Below are 19,911 nucleotides of genomic sequence, written 5' to 3'. Positions count from 1 at the left end.
AACTTTCTCCTCAGAGTGTGAAAATAATTTGTTGGCACCCATCTACAGAGGGACAAATGACCATCAAAATAAAATACGAGAAATCAGAGCTCGCACAGCAAGATTTAAGTGTTTGTTTTTCCCACATGCTGTTCTGGAGAGGAATGGGAGAGAAACAGTTTGAAGGTGCCTCTGCCGGCAACGTGATTGTGAACTGCAGAGTAATCTTGTATATGTAGATGTAGCTGTCACTTGCTGCAAGTTTTTTATTGCTAGCTTACAATTACTTCATCTAATGTGTGTCACCATAGGTGTTCTCACAGGAAGAATGTTCTCTCTAAACATAAGAGGGAGGGAAAGAATTGGTGGGTGGGGGCACAAATGTCTTTTCATAAATGCAATAGATATGGTCATCTTTATACTAAACAACTAAGAAAGACGACTGACTGAATGATAAACAATGAAGAAAACTAGTATGCATAACTTCATGAAATCAGGTAACTATACATAGGAAGTAGCCAAGGAGGTTTTCTAAAACTGCACAAAGAAAGATGGCATTTTAGTTTTGAACTCAAGTATTTCTTCTTTTTCTTGTGCCTTTGTCAACTGTTTTGCAGGGTCGGCATGGTTATAGGCAAATTTGGCATGGTTAATGTGGTGTCACCGCCAGACACCACACTTGCTAGGTGGTAGCTTTAAATCGACCGCGGTCCATTAGTACATGTCGGACCCGCGTGTCGCCACTGTCAGTAATTGCAGACCGAGCGCCACCACACGGCAGGTCTAGAGAGACGTACTAGCACTCGCCCAGTTGTACGACGACTTTGCTAGCGACTACACTGACGAAGCCTTTCTCTCATTTGCCGAGAGACAGTTAGAATAGCCTTCAGCTAAGTCCATGGCTACGACCTAGCAAGGCGCCATTAACCATTTCTAGAGAGAGTCTCACTTGTATCATCAAGAATGCTGTATACAAATGATGGATTAAAGTTAAGTATTCCAGCAGCTACGTACTTTTCTTTATAGCATTCATTACGTATCCTGTTTCAGACCTAAGCAAGCTTGCGTGAATGAAACGCGTGCCTGTCAGCTACTTCCGAGTGGCGTGGCTGTCTTGCTACGCCACAACAGTTAATTTAAGCGGTGACCGGATGCCCTTCCTGTTGCCACCCCGTTACACAAATGATGATGATGATGATGATGATGATGATGATGATGATGATGATGATAACGACGACGAAATGATGAGGACAACATGAACACCCAGTCCCCAGGCAGAGAAAATCCCCAACCCGGCTGGGAACTGAATCCTGGACCCCATGATCCAGAGGCAGCAATGCTAGTCACTATACCACGAGCTGCAGTCTAGTTTTGAGCTTAAGTAATACTTCATAAACACAAATACTGAACTGATTATTCTATGTTACATCTGGCCCCTACCTTATCATTCAGTTCCTTAATTGCATCTGTGTGTCTCGTTTCAGCTTCTAACATGAGCTGTTCCATTTCTCTGCGTCCTTCTGTGCGATAAAGTTCTTGTGTCTCTGGTGGAAGAGGCTCAGATGCAGCTTTTTTCCTTTCATCATCCCATTTCTGCTTCTGTTCTTCCATAGTTTTGCTCAGCTCTTCAAACTGAGTCTTGTATTTCTTTGCAATCTTGCGAACCTAAAGAAATTATTATAAACTGATTACATCTGTAAGCAGAATTTGAAAGGTTAGAAAAGACCAGTTACTTTTGGAAGAGAGTTACTTCATTTTCAATTCAATACATTGTCAGCTTCATACAATGAACTTATTTAAATTATATTTCAATTTTAACGGTTGCTCTGCCAGGTAACCATCGTGTAAGCCCACAACATTTCCAAGAGTGGCAATAGCCTCATCAAATGGTAATTTATGCTCGCATGTCAGATTCAAAGATTTCAGAAGAATAAACATTTGAAGGGTTGAAACCCTGATAGTAGTTAACATATCTGCTGAATACTAAAATTTTTCCCCAAAAGTTGCAAATACTGTGCAACATTGTTGAAGGATACAAAGTAGGATACAGCCCAGTCTTTTGCACAGCACACAAAGAAACAGTTCGACAAGTGTCACTAACATCAGACAAGAAGCTTGTTACTAGCAGAAAATCTGAGAGTAAATCTCAACAGTCTTTTTCTTACACTACATTAATTCTTATACTATTACATTTATTGATAAATAAGACTGCTAAATGTTATTTGAAAATAAAAAAGAGCAACTTTTATGGAAAATAAGGGACAGGGACCACTTTACTATAGAGGATTGATGTGTGCAACAGTTTAAAATATTAACCTAACAAAGCAGAGTGAAGGGCATTTCTTGGTGGATGCAGCAAGGTGGTGGAAGAGACATGAGATTGGATACCCTGTAACAGAAGCACGGAGAAGGTAGACAGAGGCAGAAGGTTGTCACTGCGTAATATGGGACAGAAGTGGCAGTCTGCAGAGGTCACTGGCACAATCCAACGAAGAAGGTACAAGACTCCCATTGCAGCTGACGCTGTCATTGCAGAAGTTCCACCCAGCAGCTGTTGTGAGGGCCTCACCCAGAATTACTGAGCTTCAGCTCATAAAATCTATGATGTAAGGATAAGATGAGCAACAGTCTCTGAAGTAAAGATGGATGTTGTTTGCTGCACCTCATGTCAGAAGTGACCTCCACCATCTTGTAAAATGACCCTTGCAGCTTTAAAGCCTCGATGGAAGGATTTTTTTATCAACTGATTTTAATACTATAGGGATAGTTCTCAGAATTTTATTGATGTATCCTACCATGTTTTTTACCACTGTGTGATCAAAAGTATCTGGACACCCCCAAAAAGCATACACTTTTCATATTAGGTGCAGTGTGCTGCCACCTACTGCCAGGTACTCCATATCAGCGACCTCACTAGTCATCAGACATCGTGAGAGAGCAGAATGGGAACTCACGGACTTCGAATGTGGTCAGGTGATTGGGTGTCACTTGTGTCATATGTCTGTACATGAGATTTCCACTATCCTAAACATCCCTATGTACACTGTGTCCAATGTGATAGTGAAGTGAAGTGGAAATGTGAAGGGACACGTACAGCACAAAGGTGTACAGGCTGACTTCGTCTGTTGACTGACAGAGACCACTGACAGTTGAAGAGGGTCATAATGTGTAATAGGCAGACATCTATCCAGACCATCACACAGGAATTCTATACTGCATCAGGATCCACTGCAAATACTATGACAGTTAGGAGGGAGGTGAGTAACTTGGGATTTCATAGCCGAGCGGCTGCTCATAAGCCACACACCACGCCAGTTAATGCCAAACGGTGCCTCGCTTGGTGTAAGGAGCATAAACATTGAATGATTGAACAGTGGAAAAATGTTGTGTGGAGTGACTAATCACGGTACACAATGTGGTGATCCGATGACAGGGTGTGGGTATGGTAAATGTCCGGTGAACACCATCTGCCAGCATGTGTAGTGCCAACAGTAAAATTCGGAGGCAGTGGTGTTATGTTGTGGTTGTGTTTTTCATGGAGGGGGCTTGCACCCCTTGTTGTTTTGCTTAGCACTATCATAGCACAGGCCTACACAAATTTTTTAAGCACCTTCTTGCTTCCCACTGTTGAAGAGCAATTTGAGGATGGTGACTGCATCTTTCAACACAATCGAGCACCTGTTCATAATGCACAGCCTGTGACGGAGTGGTTACACAACAGTAACATCCCTGTAATGGACTGGTCTGCACAGAGTCCTGACCTGAATCCTATAGAACACCTTTGGGATGTTTTGGAACGCCGACTTTGCACCAGGCCTCACTGACCGACATCGATACCTCTCCTCAGCGCAGCACTCTGTGGAGAATGGGCTGCCATTCCCCAAGAAACCTACCGGCACCTGATTGAATGTATGCCTGCAAGAGTGGAAGCTGTCATGAAGGCTATGAGTTGGCCAACATCATACTAAATTCCAGCATTACCGGTGGAGGGTGCCACGAACTTTTAAGTCATTTTCAGCCAGAGTATCACTGATGAGATAAGACACACAGATGTGAAGGTCAATAGCAGCATGTCATGACCTCACACAAATGCAGGATGCTTTTCGATCAGTACCCTGGGATTTGCAGTGGGATGGCAGAGGCTAGCACAAGTGGGGTGGTTGTAGGGAATCTGGAACATTCTATAATAATTAGTACTGGAATACTTTAGTAAATAACTTTTTCTTAACTTTGTCGTGCTACTGCACTCCAGGAACATAACTCATAACAAGTATCTTTCTTGAATACAAATGACTCATTAACAAACATTAAGTAGATTATACAAAAAGCAAGATAACACAATTCTGGTATTACATGTGTAATACATGCGCGAACTAGAGGCTGCAAACCTAGCGAGCTGAAGGCTATTCTAATCTGTCTTCGCTCAGGACCTGTAGATGACTCGACCGGTGCAATCTGCAAGTCTCTGTCCGTGCCATATGGCAGCACTGCAAGTGCCATCGAGCCCAGAGAGGTTGCAAGTGCTGGACCACTATCGATTATTGCAACCTCTAGCACAGTGTCTAACGTTGACACCACACACACTTGAACCTTTGAGTTACTATCTCTCCAAGTCGTTATTAATTAATGACTTTGTCCCAGGGAGCTGTCTGGCATCATCTCATTGAACACCCTGCTATGAATGCAATGAAAATATCTTGAGTATGTGGACTTTCCGACTACACAGAACTGTGACCAGCATAATTTCAAACTATACACTAACTCAATTACCTTTTGCTTAATTTAACTCTGCTGTCGTCGTAACTTCTTGCTGGAACATAGCTATGTATGTAGTATTTTTTCTCGCCTCAGTAATGAAATTAGTAAAAAAAATTATTTTTCCATCTTATTCATGTGTATGTTGAGCTCAAATTTTCCCTGGAGTTAAGAGCTGCCTTTCAGCATTGTTTGAAAAGTACTGTTTTCAGAGCTCATGTTAATACAGCATAAGCATGGACCCATACCGTAGGTACTATGAAAAATAAAGTTCTACAGCCAAAACATTGTTGGAACTTGATCAGAAAACCAGTTCTGTTGACAACTAGCATTTGGTGCAATATAAGGTATGGAAATAATTCACATAAAAATTCAAGGGATGTGGCCATTATACAAGTGATTTGGCATTCTGTCCTTCGTAAAAATGTTTGAAGTTTCAACTGGAGAAGTTCATTAAGATGACTGAGAAAGTTGGCTAATATGCCCACATTGCAACTAATTTTTATGTTACAGATGAGTCAAGAACATTAATTGTCAAAGAAATACCTACGGCTAACAAAACTCACTCTGCCATTTTTTATTTACTTCAGCACAATCCAGCCTAAGATTTGTTCCTTCTGTTTTATACATACTGACAACGAGTTTTTCAATATTAAATTCCTTAATCACTCTTAAGCAAAATAAGATAAAAATGTTGAACATTACCATAGAGAATATCTTACCTGCATTTCTTTATTGCGAAGGTCAGAGAGCATTGCCTCTCTTGCACCAAGATCTTCGGTGATCCTGGCAAGTTCTTCATTTCGTTTATTGGAAAGACTTTTTGTTTCTCCAAGTTCCCGAGTGAGTCGTGCAATTTCTTCCACCTGAAAACACACAAATTCTTGTTAACTGATGCACAATCACACTACAATAGTGTGAATTCTGTCAAATATAAAAATGCTTCAAATTTATTGTGAACACCAACATGTAATAATGCTTTAATAAAATCCCTATTATCCCAATAAACGAACTTCCTGAAAATAGTAAAATTGACAAACATTTAAGTTAGTTAAGAGATCTGGTACGCTACATAAATCTTCGTAAGGTGGTTTGATGGTGATACCAAATTCTCTGGTGAGGGCGCCCGTATCACAATATTGGCACCTGATAACACAGTGGCTGGGAGAGTTAGCGAGTAGTGATACACTCGTGTACAGTTCAGACAGAGGTTGGCTTTGATTTATCTTCTTTGTCATGCAGTGATGTCTGTGAAAAGAATGTTTTAATTAATATTGTCCTGTGGTATTGGGGAAATTCTTCTTTGAAGGGATGTAGCTCCTAAATACTATAAATACTAGGTCTCTGGACAGATGGTATCCAAAAGAAGCACACACTATTTGTTATGAACAGTATACGAAGACACACGTATGTTCGCTTAGTAGAGCCAACAGGTGCACAAAACCATTGACAATAAATAAAATCTAACTTTTGTAAACTTGTTCCTTCATCATGGAGGAGAGAGGAGGGAGAGAGTATATGCAAGTCATTCACAACCTAAGCTATGAGGTAACCAGGAGAAGGCAACCAAACATGGAGTAAAGGGTGTCACAAGGGGGTTAAAGTTAGTGCATCACAAGTACTTGGTCAGCTTCAAAGTACAGAATAGATTGAGAAGAAGGTACACACAAGATGAAAAAGATTAATAATATTGGCATTCTGGCCGGACCAGCCAGAGAGAGTGGTCATGTGGGCCTGTCTGTGTGAATGTGCGAGTGTTTTCCTTTCTGAGGAAGGCTCTGGCCAAAAGCTCAAATGTGGAACAGCAATTTCATTATGCCTGTCTGTAAATCAACATATCTTTCTATTAAGTAGCTATCTACTCTTTTTGTAATACTGTTGAATAACACTAAGTAAGGATAAAAATATAACAAATTTAAAAATGAAAAGGAAGATGGGGGTAAAACACACACACACACACACACACACACACACACACACACACACACACACAAGGATGGTGCAAAAATTCGTAACTTTTTGTTCTGTATGTCTGTATTCCAGTTGCTATAGGTTTATTTATCTGTTGTCTTTTTTATTTGTTGTTCACTGTTGCTATTTGGGTTAAAATTTTGTCATTTTGCCATCTGGTGATATGGTGGGGAGCTGTGGAGGCTACAAAATGGAGTGCCAAGTGGAAAAATCATAACATTTCCAACATTCTCCTGTTTGAATTTTGTTTTCCTGTTTTAAGGAGGATTGTTTTGATGTCAATACTCTCCACGTTCAGAAGACCTTTGGTGTTTGAAGAAGATTGATTGAATGCATTAAGCCACAATGATCAATGATTTGATGTCAATACTCTCCACGTTCAGAAGACCTTTGGTGTTTGAAGAAGATTGATTGAATGCATTAAGCCACAATGATCCGTGACAATTTACTCAACAAGTGGCAAATGTGATGAACTGGTGCGACATTTGCATACAGTGGAGAAGGTTCAAACATTGGGTGTATGGGTCTAAGCCAAAATCAGTGGTTGCCATAAGTGCATCTCCGCTTGCTGGTCATCAACTGGCTCGTGAACATGACCAACCATTCCTATCCTGAATCATTACTAGTGATGAGAAATGGTGTCTTTATGCTAACATAAGCAGAAGAAAGGAATGGTTGATTCCAAACAAAGCAGCAACTCCTCGCACAAAGACCTGCATGCATCCACAAAAGATATACAAATACCTGCCTGCATCCACAAAATATAATATTAATCATCTGTTGGAACAGCGATGGTGGGTGTTCTATGAACTGCTGCCTCGAGGTGTAACCATCACTGCCGACATTTATTGTCAACAACTGAAATGTCTTGCACATGTTATCTAAGAACAACAACCAGAAATACTGAATGAAGTGACACTCCACCACGATAATGCCCACCCAAATTCTGCTAGACTGACAAAAGACACTACACAGGAGCTTGGTTGAAAAATCATTCGCACTGCTCTTCTCTGTATATGTTCAATATCCCCTGTTAGTCCTAGTTGGTACAGGTCCAACACACTTGAGCAGTTTTCCAGAATGGGTCACATAAGTGATTTGTAAGCAATCTCCTTTGTAGACTGAATGCACTTCCACAGTATTCTACCAATAAACCGAAGTCTACCCCTGCCTTGCCCACAACTGAGCCTATGTGATAATTCCATTTCATATCCCTACAAAATGTTACACCCAGGTATTTGTAAACAGGCCATTATGGGGTTAATGGCGATAGCAAAGAGGACGACACTCAGGACAGAAACCTGAGACACACCATTTTCCTGGATAAAGGTGTCCGACAAGGCAGAACCCAAACACACCTTGAAAACTCGGTCTTCTAAAAACGCCTAAAGGAAACAGGGCAGGTGGCCACCAAAGCCCCATGTGTAATGAGTACAGAGGATCCCAGTTCTCCAGCAAGTGTCGCAGGCCTTCTCCAAATCAAAAAATACAGCCACAGTCTGGGATTTCTGCAGAAAACCATTCATGACATGGGTGGACAGAGTAACGAGATGGTCAACTGCAGAAAGCCGTCCTCAAAATCCACACTGTGCATTCATCAGTAAATTGCGAGACTCAAGCCACCATACCAGCCAGGCATGAATCATACGTTCCTCCTTGCAAACGCAGCTGGTAAGAGAAGTGGGGCGGTAGCTGGAAGGAAGGTTTTTGTCCTTACCAGGCTTAGATATGGGTATGACCGTGGCTTCATGCCAGTGTCCGGTAAATGTGCCCTCTGCCCAGATGCAGTTGTACATGTTAAGCAGAAAGTGCTTGCCCGCAAGAGAAAGGTGCTGTAACATCTGAATGTGGATGGCGTCTGGCGCTGGGGTGGGGGTCGGTACGAACTGAGAGCATGATCTAGCCTCCTCATACTAAAGGCGGCATTGTAGCACTCACGATTCGGAAAAGAGAAAGGTATCGCCCAGTCTCCTCCATTTGCTTCTGATGGAGGAAGCCATGGTGATAGTGGGAAGTGATCGAAACTTCCGCAAAATGGCAGCCCAAGGTGATGGAGATAGCAATAGGGTCAACAATGACATCTTAGTTACTGTCAGGCCGGAAATTAGGAAACCGATCTTGGTCCCAGAAAGCCATTGGAGGTTGGCCCATATGACAGAGGAAGGGCTGGAACTGTTAAAAGAACTAGTGAATGAAATCCACCTAGCTCTTTTGCTATCCCAAAGAACATGATGACACTTTGCACGCATCTGTTTATAATGAATGCAGTTTGCCATCATAGGATGGCAGTTAAAAACTCGGGAGAGCAAGTCTCCGTGTGTGAACTGTGTCACGGCATGCCTCAGTCCACCAAGGGACTGGGACACAACGTGGTAAAGAGGAAGTGCGAGGAATGGAACGTTCTGCAGCAGTAAGGATAACGTTTGTGAGATATTCCACCTGGTCATCACAACTGGGCAAATCTTTTTCTTCGAAGGTCACCAGGGAGGAGTAAAGTTGCCAGTCAGCCTTAGTAAGCTGTCATTTGGGCGAGCATGACAATGGGACAGGAGTCAACAAACAGAAAGCACACGGGAAATGGTAGCTTGAGTAGGTGTCAAAACTAATGGACCACTCAAGATGATGGGCAAGCTGGGCAGTGCAGAAAGATAGGTCCAAATGGGAACAGGTGTGCAAGGAGTCGGTCGGAAAGGAAAGTGGGTGCTCCAGAGTTATGGCAGAATTGGTTAAGTTTGTTAAGAAGGTCAGTCAAAAGGGCATCTCTCTGAAAGGTCCTGGAAGAATGCCAAAGAGGATGATGTGCATTAAAATCACCAAGTAGCAAAAATGGGGGAGGTAGCTGCCCAATAAGCTGAAGGACGTCTGCCCTTGTGACATCAAATGATGGGACGTAAATGGTACAGATGGGGAAAGGCGAACTGCAACAGCTTGAAGATGGGTAGTCAGGGAGATGAGTTGACTACGAATGTCATCCCGTATGAGCAGAATGACGCCCCCATGAGATAGAATGCTGATCTCAGGGGGGAGAGTAAAAACGAATCAATAAGAAATGTGAAAGCTCACAGCATTTGTGACGGTGCAATTTTGTTTCCTGAAGGCAGAGTACAAGGGGATACTGCGATGCTAAAAGCAGCTGTAAATCCTCTTTGTGGAACCGAAGGCCACAAACGTTCCATTGGAGGACAGTCATGATGAAGAGACGTAGGGGTGTCACCTCAGGAGCTGCCAAGTGAGAGCCAGTGAAGAGTCACTACTACAGGGCACAGAAGCAGGAGGGTCCTGCTCCATGGGATCCACAGAAGCATCGGCTTGCTTGTGCGGTCGATCTGTGGAGTCCAACATTGAAAACCAGCTGGTGGTGTGCACCAGCGACACAGAGGCTGGTCCGGCTAAGATATCACGTGACAACACCGTCGAAGAGGATCTTCGAGTCGGCGATGGAGAAGACTATTTGCCTTTGGTGGACTTCTTCAAGCCTTTCTGGCTAGAGGAAGACTCTGGTGTTGTTTGGCTGGAGGGACAGAGGAAGTCTTCACGGGAGTACTCCTCCTGTCCTTTCTGGCCTACTGGTTGTGTAGCTGGTAGCTTCACCCCTCGAGGCGAGAGTCTGGTGGCTTGTTGCACAGCTGGATGGGGGATGGCAATGCTACCTTGACACTGAGCGAATTCACAACCTAAGAGCTGAATTGGAGGTCACATGTCTGCGTGGCCATGTCCTTCATGGAGCGAGGGGTAACAAGAACAGAACTATAGGTGCCAGATGAGAGAACGCAGTGTTTGTGACTAGCCAATAATTTGTGAGTGACTGGGTAAGGCACTTTTTGCTTTACCCAGATCTCTTGGACACCCCACTCATCAAGATACATGGGAAAATCTCGAGACACGGCAGCATGGCTGCCACTGCAGTTGACACAGCGGGGAGGAGGCGGACAATCGCCCTTGTGCGCATCCCTACTGCAGGTTATAGATTTGGCTGGGTACTGATGAGACATTCTAGTGCAGTCGAAATGATGATACTGGTAGCAGTGCATCAAGTTCAGAATGTGTGGCTGGAGTGTGATAATTTCATAGCCTGGTCTATCTTGGACGGAAGCACCACTATATCAAAGGTGAGAAAAAGAGTGTGGGTGGGCACCAGCGAAGAATCTACCTTTTTCATTACACGATGGATGGCAATGACACCCTGATCAGACAGGGAAGACTGGATTTCAGCCTCGGTTAGACAGTCGAGCAGCCTGGTGTAAATTACACCACAGGAAGAATTCAAAGTTCTATGGGCCTCAACATGAACAGGGTAGCCATGGAGAAGCAAGGCCGCAAGCAGTTGTTGTGCTTGAGAATCAGAAGTAGTCTCCAAAAGCAAAGTGCCGTTCTGTAAAGGAGAGCAGGATTTCACAGGGCCGGCAATTGCATCAATACCTTTCTGGATAATAAACAGATTTACTGTGGTGAAGGACTGACCATCTTCAGTATGAGAGACCATGAGGAACTGTGGTGCAGCAGGAAGGGTCTTTGAATTATAAGCCTCATTACTTTTACATTTTGTAGACGTCGACTGGGAAGACAATTGACTCACTGTGAGAAAGTCCCCCATGATTGCATGTCTCCGATGGCGTGCACCTTCCAACTGGAGGACCCCCTTCACAAGGGGGCGCACCTGCCTTAGGTGATTGTTCACACCTCAAGTCACACCTCCCTAACACCTGACAGAGGGACCAATCGGCAATTTGGGAAGGTTGCAGCTCAGGCAATCACCCCTCCCTGGGCTTGGCCTGTACCATGGGGTACGTGCAAACCCTGCATATTAACCTGGGGCTGGTAATTATGCATTACCCAGTCACCTCTTACGCATCAGACGTGTGGGCTGGCCTTCAGGAGTGCACCGGGAGGAAGAAGAAAAAGAGGAACCTCAAATGCCGAAGTGGAGGAACAAAGAAGGTAAACAAAGAAAGGAAAAGGAAAAGGAAGTGAAAAACAAAGGTGAGACTGTTCTTATGTCAGTGACAGACAATGCAGAACATTCCCAATAACACCCCAGACATGTTCCCCAAGGGAGGGGAAAAAGATTAGCAAGAGGATGAACATGCAGCATGGAAGGGAAAAAATGCTGCAAAGGCTGGGGCCCCGTGGTAGCCAAGCACAAACCCGCCACAGAGTTGCGAGTCCCCTGGGGGGTGGGGGGTAGTTTTGTGAATCACTCCTCCCACACTTACTGTAGATGGCTGTGATCTGTGCTTTCTTCCAACTACTGGGTATGGTTTTTTTGTTCGAGGGCTCTATGGCAGATTACAGTTAGAAGAGGGGCTAACTCAGCAGAACCATCACACAAATATTGGATCATCTCTGTAGCAGTAAAAAAGTAACAAGAGGACTGGAGAAAAAGATAGATATGTAATGAAAAGAAGAATTACTGGGTGATGGAAAAGAAGGAAAAATGTGAAACAATGGCAAGTTTTGGGAAAGCAAAAGTGTTAAGTGGAAAACCAATGAAACCCTACGCACTGGCTTAGTTGAAATGGCTTCACAATGTCCTAATTGAAAGAAAGGAGACCTTAACATAAATGAAGGAAACAGACTAAAAGAAGTATAGTGAAGCCCAGCTTTTACATTTTTCAAGTGACTTCAAAAAAAAGGTGTAAAATGCGGGAAAACGAAAAATGTGGGAAATAACGTATTAAGCTATAAAAGTTACTCGTATGTATATGATACTCACTTGCATTTTCACACTTTATCTATGATGATGATGATGATGATGATGATGATTGGTTTGTGGGGTTCTCAACTGCACTGTCATCAGCGCCCATACAAAGTCCCAATTTTTACTTAGTCCATTTTTTTCGCCGCCCAATCTAGCCACTATCAAAAAAGATGATGATGAAGAAATGGTGAGGACAACACAAACACCCAGCCCCGGGCAGAGAAGATCCCCAACCCAGCCGGGAATCGAACCCAGGACGCCGTGATCCTCCAGATGCAGCAACACTAGCCACTAGTCCACAAGCTGTGGATGCACTTCATGCACTATATGTACATAATAGGCATCAAAATATTTATCAGAGACTTGTTTATTATCTAGTAAAGGTTTATTACTTAATGAAAACTGCTGATGTAACCGGAACTGATAACTGCCTGGGAAGCAGGAATGTTTGAGTCAATTTTATACGTCATAATCGATGTTCTTGGAAAGCCTGCAGCTTTCATTCATTATTTAAATAATGAAACACTGCAACAGTTACTTTTTTCCATATTTAGCATGATGAGTTTGAAGATTTTTTTTTCTCATTATCAAATGCAAATATGTACATAAGTATTTTGTGTGGTGTTTGCATAAGTGTTGTCCTGTGTGTCTTACACTGTAATCATCTTTTCGAGGTTATCAGATAATGTGCCTCCTCAGTTACGTAAAAAACCACATACGCGCGCGCGCGCACACACACACACACACACACACACACACACACACACACACACACACACACACACACACAACTATCACTCAAATTGTTTGTTTGCGTAACATAAAAAACGTTACTTCCGTAAATGGTGCCCTTGACAACGAGAATAATTTCTCGAAACACTTTTTACTCAGCATGAAAAATTACGTAATTAGTGCTGTATTTAAACCAAACACATCGGGACAATGTAAAAGTGAGTGGTGGTCTCAACTAGCACTACAAGTGCCCAAATGCCGAAATATGCTGAATATGGTTCGACGACGGTGTTACGATAACCATAACAAACTGCATGTGCACAGTAGAGACAGTTTGCAAATGGTTGTGATTTGTAATGATATCTTTATTTGAAGGAACCTACTTACTCACATCAGCCACAACGCCAAGTAAAGCTTGGCAGCAGCATGAATTATTGTAACTTTTACACACTTACCAGCTCAGATCCACTGAGTACAGTGCACTGGCGTCAAGAAATTTGACCACGTAATGTCTGTAAACACTACTTGATGGCCAACATCATGCCAGCATCGTTTTCTGTCACTCTTTTCTCCATGAACATTTTTAGTAATGTGTAAATTACGGGAAAATTACAAATATGCTGACACAAAATCTGGTTTGAATTAACATTATGGACAAAGGAAATTTGAAGGGAATGATAAAAAATATTGTAAACTATGGGAAATTGTTTATTCCAGGAACATAAAAGCGGGGTTATACTGTATTTTCATTATTACCATTTCTGTATAAAGAAGGTGAATTAAAAATGGACATAGAGACAGGCTGTCTTTGTTGCACAGAATTAAAATACATACCTGTTGCTTGTTCTGGGTCTCAAGCTGAGAAACTTCTTGCTTGAGCTGCTCACGCTCTGTCTTTAATCGCTTCCATTCCTCTGGTGCCACTTTGTTTGCTCTTTCAATTAAAGCACTTACACGTTGACGCAGGCGTCCTGTTTCTGCACGTAAAGTTGTGTTTTCTGCTTCAAGTGCAGATGCCTGGTTAGTTAAATGAGATCTCTCTTTACGGAGTGGCCCAAGTTCTGACTCTAAAGCTTCAGCTTTAGTCTTCAGTATTTTAATTTCCTTTGAGAGCTCATCTCTTTCTGCTCTCAGGGCCACATTGCTGTCTGTTATGGCATTTAAAGTTTCAAGCTGAAAATAAAATTACTAACATGAATAACATAGGATAAATCACATAAAAATAATATAGCTCAATCAGTTGTGTAAAACTCTAGTACCTGTCTGAACTCACTGTAAAGATGAGACAATGAGTTGCAGACAGGCACAATGAATGGCTCTTACATATTTAGCTTTCTTCAGGGGGAGGGGAGCAACACACACATGTACACGAGCATGCACACCAAACACACATAAATGCCGTATCTGACAGCTCGAACAGGAATGTCATCCAAGTTGTCAGAGATGGCAGTTGTGCGTGTGTGTGTGTGTGTGTGTGTGTGTGTGAGAGAGAGAGAGAGAGAGAGAGAGAGAGAGAGAGAGAGAGAGATGCTTGCTTGTGTGAATGTGTGTGTCTTTTCCTTCCTGAGGAAGGCTTTGGCCAAAAGCTACATGTATAATAGTCTTTTCGCTGCACCTGTCAACTCATTGTGTCATCATTACAGTGAGTAGCAACCTATCCTTTTCATAATACTGCTGATACTTCAACTTGGAGTTTCCATTCTTTGATTTTGTCTGAAGACATTGTCAGAAATCAACTTCTGTATGACTTTTCTTTCACGGCATATTGAATTCTACATAACAACTGACAACTAGAGACCACATATATTACACACGAACTTGGTGACATAACATTTGCGAGAAAAAATTTCCCAGTGGCACAAAATGCATACAGGAAACAGTTTTCTCTCAAATACAATACTGACAAAACCACACATGACCAACTACTGTATTTTTGTTCCACTTTTAGGCTCAAAGTCGTTTTAGAGACTTTACCCATTGCACTTCCCCCAACTGGGAATAAGAATCCTATAAATAAATCTCTTAAAATGAGCAGTTATAAGCATAGTCCATTTGTTACATTACTGACAAACTTTTGATCAGTAAATGACAATCTCAAAACAGCTCTTCCTAAGTCCACATACAACTAGCTACGATTTTTTAATACTTGCAATTAAAAAAGCCTGGTGTATGCATCTCTAGTAACTACACAATTAAAACATGTCCAAAATACATTCCAATGGTTTTCTGAAAAGCAGATACAGAGATCTGGGAAGGAAGGTTTAGCATCTGCATGGGCATGACAATGTCACTAAAAAAACTGTCAGCACACGGTACTGTACAGGCCAATGGTGGTTCAACAACTAACTGGAGAGCAGAACACCACTAAAGGAAACAAAAATTCATCGTGCAAGTCAATCTATGGGAAACCGGAAAATCCGAAACTGCTTAGAGATGTGCTTTAGAATAAACACAACGCACAGCAGATGCAAGCAGCTGACAACTGTGAATACAGGAATGGAACATCATACAAGGCAAAAGACAAAGTCCACGGTAGTTGATCTCAGAATTAAAAATGTCCCACCTGGTTTACTGCCATCCATAGGTTAACACTTCATCAGTGGGTCAACCCACACCATGTGTTGCCCCCCCCCCCCCTTCCCCATGGCAGTTGTCTGCACTATCCTGCCACGATAACCACACCACCTTATTTGACTCTATTGCAATTTCCGCCAATTCGTTACTGATTGGAAACACTATTAGAGCTTATTCAAGGTGCTAATTTTACTCCATCAAAATATTTCTGCAAGAGTTCCAGGTTTCGGAGGTAGAACATCCAAATTAGTTTAAACCAATTTTTGTTGTATCATGAGAAGTTTTGCGCTGGTTTTTACTAACAGGCACACGTGAATTGTACTGAGATGCCATACTATCTCTTACTAGTAATACTTTTTAGTTGAATTGAGGCTGAAAACGAGATAAACACAAAACAGAAGAGTTGTGGGTTTATTGCTTAAGGATCAATATACACTCTTCAGACATTGGTGCAGGATTGTTTGGGGGGGAATCCCTCACCCTTCCCCTGCAAATCCCAGGAATCATTTAGGGGCTTTGCCCCCCTGCTCTCTTGCCCCACTCCCAAAGAGTTCTTGGGAAAGATGGGGAGAGGGGGAAGGGGGGGGGGGGGGGGGGGCAGCAAACTTTCTCCATAGTCCCGCCCAAAAGATTTGCTAGAGATTCTTCCTCGACCCCCCTCCCCCCCAACATGTAATCTTTTAAGCATATGCAATATACTTTACTGTTTAGATTGTCTGTAAGTTTTTACAACTACATCTACGAGGGGCGTTTGAAAAGTCCGTGCAAAAATAAAAACTACTTACTTGTTTGGAGTAAACCTTTTTTATTTTTCGATAGACATAGTCTGCTTTTAGACTTATACACTTTGTCTAACGCTGTTCTAATTTTTTCATCCCTTCCAAATAATAGCAACTGTCGAAGTCCAAAATTGCTATTAGTTGCTGCAATCACCTCTTCGTTTGAATAAAACCTTTGGCCCGCCAACCATTTCTTCAAATTGGGGAACAAATAATAATCCGAGGGAGCCAAGTCTGGAGAATAGGGGGGAATGTGAAACGAGTTGGAATCCTATTTCCAATAATTTTGTGAGTACAATTGCTGAGGCGTGTGCTGGTGCATTGTCATAACGGAATAGGACTTTTTTGCCGTCCAATCGCCAGTGTTTTTCTTGCAGGTCTGTTTTCAAAGAGTCCAATAACGATGAATAATATTCACCTGTAATAGTTTTACCCTTTTCCAGATAGTTGATGAGGATTATCCCTAGCAAATCCCAAAAGACAGTCACCATAACCTTTCCGGCCGAAGGAATGCTCTTTGCCTTTTTTGGTACAAATTCTCCCTTGGTAACACATTGTTTACAATGTTGTTTGGTCTCAGGAGTATAGTAATGTATCCATATTTCATCCACAGTGATGAAATGATGCTTAAAGTCCAGCAGATTCTTCCTGAACAGCTGCGAACCATCCTTACAACACTTCACACGATTCCATTTTTGGTCAAGAGTGAGCAATCGTGGAACCCACCTTGTGGAGAGCTTTCTCATGTCCAAATGTTTATGCAAAATATTATGTACCCGTTCATTCAAGATTCCCACAGCACTAGCACTAGCACCTTAACTCTTCTGTCATTCATCACCATATCATGGATTTTATCAATGATTTCTGGAGTCGTAACTTCCACAGGGCATGCAGAATGGTCAGCATCACTTGTGCCCATATGGCCACTCCGAAAATTTTGAAACCACTTATAAACTTTTCTAATTTAAGGTTCAGAGTCACCGTAATGTTTATCAAGCTTCTCTTTAGACTCCTGAGGTGTTTTGCCTTTCATAAATTAATGTTTAGTAACCACACAAAATTCTTTTTTGTCCATTTTTTGACCATCACTCGACATCCTTGATTCGCACGAATGCCAAACACAAAGAAATAGACCAATATGGCTGCAACTTCCTGTGCATTCTTTCCAAAGATGCTACTAACTAAACATGACCTCGATACGCGCCGGTGGCACTATCTCACGGACTTTTCAAATGCACCTCGTACACAAATATTCTGTTATTCACAATTAAGTGACCTGCAGAGGTTCACTGACCCACCTTAAAGCTATTTCACTACCATAGCACTCTTTGACAGCATGTGTGAAAACGAAATTTTAAATTTCCTGTGTGAGATCCAATTTTTCTTATTTTATTGCAATGATGATTTCTCCCTACACAGGTGGGCATAAACAGAATATTTTCACGTTCAGAAGAGAAAATTGGTGACTGAAATTTCATGATAAAATCTTGCTTCAATGAAGAACTCCTTTGTTTCAATACCCGCCACCACAATTCGCTCATCATACCACTGGCTCTTTCCCCCTATTTCATGATAACACAAAATGAGCTGCCCTTCTCTGAACTCTCTGTCAGTCCTATCTGATGCAGATACCACATCACACACCAATACTCCAGAAAAGAACGGAGAAGCATAGTACAGACAGTCTCTTATCAGCTGCATTTTCTAAATGTTCTGCCAATATATTTTAGTCTATGGAACACTTCCCCTGCAAAATTATCTATGGTAGCATTCCAATTTAAGATATTCATAATTGTAATCCCTAGGTATTTAGTTGAATTCACAGCCTTCAGATTTGTGTAATTTATTGTGAAACCGAAATTAAGTGGATTTCTTTTCATATTCATGGAGGTGACTTTATACTTTTCATTATTTAGACTCAATTGCCACTTTCTGCACCATATAGATTAGGGTCTAAATCATTTTGCAATTGGTTATGATCATCTGATAACTTTCCAAACGTTAAAAACAGCATCACTTGCAAACAATCTAAGAGAGATGCCCAGATGTCTCCTAAACCTTTTATACTGATCAGTAGACATCAGATTATATGCATCATAAAAACCTTAAAATATGCATCAAAAATGTTTAAAATGCATGAAAAGTGTTGAAATATGCAAGATCAAATAATATAAAAAAATGGTAGTTACTGCGTGCATTCTATCTCAAACTCGAACACGTGCATATAAATAACGAGGAAGAGCGTCGGCCTTACAAAAAATTGGTAAATTTAGAATGCTGGTATCATTTTCTGAATACTTTCTGGTACAGGTAACGAAAGGGGCCTTTCTGGAATTATTTTCTAAAAATGTGTGAAATGGGGACACAGACCATGTTTCAAGAATAGTTCCTTCTTTGCTATTGTTGTCGGCAGCAAACGAATGCAATGTGACTGAGTTGCAGTGACACAATCAATACATACAGGACCTACTTTGAGATACGTCGCACACACAGGGGCACACTCAAAAACTCCGTAATGTTTTATTTAAAAAACAACATTGAATCATGAATGTTTTGAATGGCATTGACCTTTAATTAATACTATTGGACCAAAGCATCATTTACAATTCATTTCACATTTTTCTATTATTGTAAACATAAAAGATCAAGTGCTGTTCCAAACGTTCAGTAGTAAGATTGTGTCTTCAATCATTCAAAATCATTTTTATAAGCAGGAAAGGACCATCCTACATCAACTGAGGTAACTGGGCAGTATTTTAATTTTGGTGCTGTGGTGGCACTTACTGTTTCTGGTGAAAGTTCACCAATGCCATTAATAAAACTATCAATTTGGCACTATGATTCAAAACCTGGGTAATTGTTTAAAACATTTTCAAACTTTTCTTTAAGTTTTCTTGTGACTACCTCTCCGGCAATGAGGAGCTCACTATAATAATTTTAAAATTCATTAACTAAATAGATTCATTCAATGCCAAACCTTGAGTTTCAAGCTTTTTAATACTCGCAGGTACATGGGAAAAATGGGTGGTACTCACAACAATGTCTTTTTTAATACCAGAATCATTAAAATGTTCCTTGCACTGGCAAACCATCAAAGCATCTGCACTATCGAACTCATTTACTACCCCTATAATGGCCTCTAACTGTTCATTGTGAAACAACACAGCTTCAACTCTCATACGCCAATGAGTTACCACTAGTTTGGGAGGTAAAGGAACATTTAGTAGTTCTTTGTCGGGTTTGATGCGAGCAGGAGCCTTTAGAAACACTTTCTTTGTGGATGAAGTCAGTTTATTTACATTCACATACATGGAACGTACTTCTTTAGCAAGGCAATGTACTCCATGAGCAAAACATGTCACATGAATCAAATTGGGATAAAATACTCTGAGGGCTTTTCCTGCTTTGATCATATAGGGAGCA

At 41.6% G+C, this 19,911-nt stretch overlaps 1 protein-coding gene across 2 annotated transcripts in view; it reads right to left on the bottom strand.

The window, feature by feature from the left end:
* LOC126162069 (nucleoprotein TPR-like) overlaps positions 1–19,911 on the bottom strand; it is a 280,494-nt gene that overhangs the window by 123,261 nt on the left and 137,322 nt on the right. For both annotated transcript variants that reach the window (XM_049918330.1, XM_049918331.1), the window contains exons 19-21: positions 13,970–14,308; positions 5,457–5,600; positions 1,420–1,644 (exon numbers count right to left, since the gene is read on the bottom strand). In XM_049918330.1, coding sequence (XP_049774287.1) covers positions 1,420–1,644; positions 5,457–5,600; positions 13,970–14,308 — 708 coding nt within the window. The remainder of the gene's footprint in view (positions 1–1,419; positions 1,645–5,456; positions 5,601–13,969; positions 14,309–19,911) is intronic.

This window comes from Schistocerca cancellata, chromosome 2 (genome assembly GCF_023864275.1).
Source record: "Schistocerca cancellata isolate TAMUIC-IGC-003103 chromosome 2, iqSchCanc2.1, whole genome shotgun sequence".
Lineage (NCBI taxonomy): Eukaryota > Metazoa > Arthropoda > Insecta > Orthoptera > Acrididae > Schistocerca > Schistocerca cancellata.
Note: the sequence above shows the minus strand (reverse complement) of the source record. Positions and strands in the feature narration are given on the sequence as shown.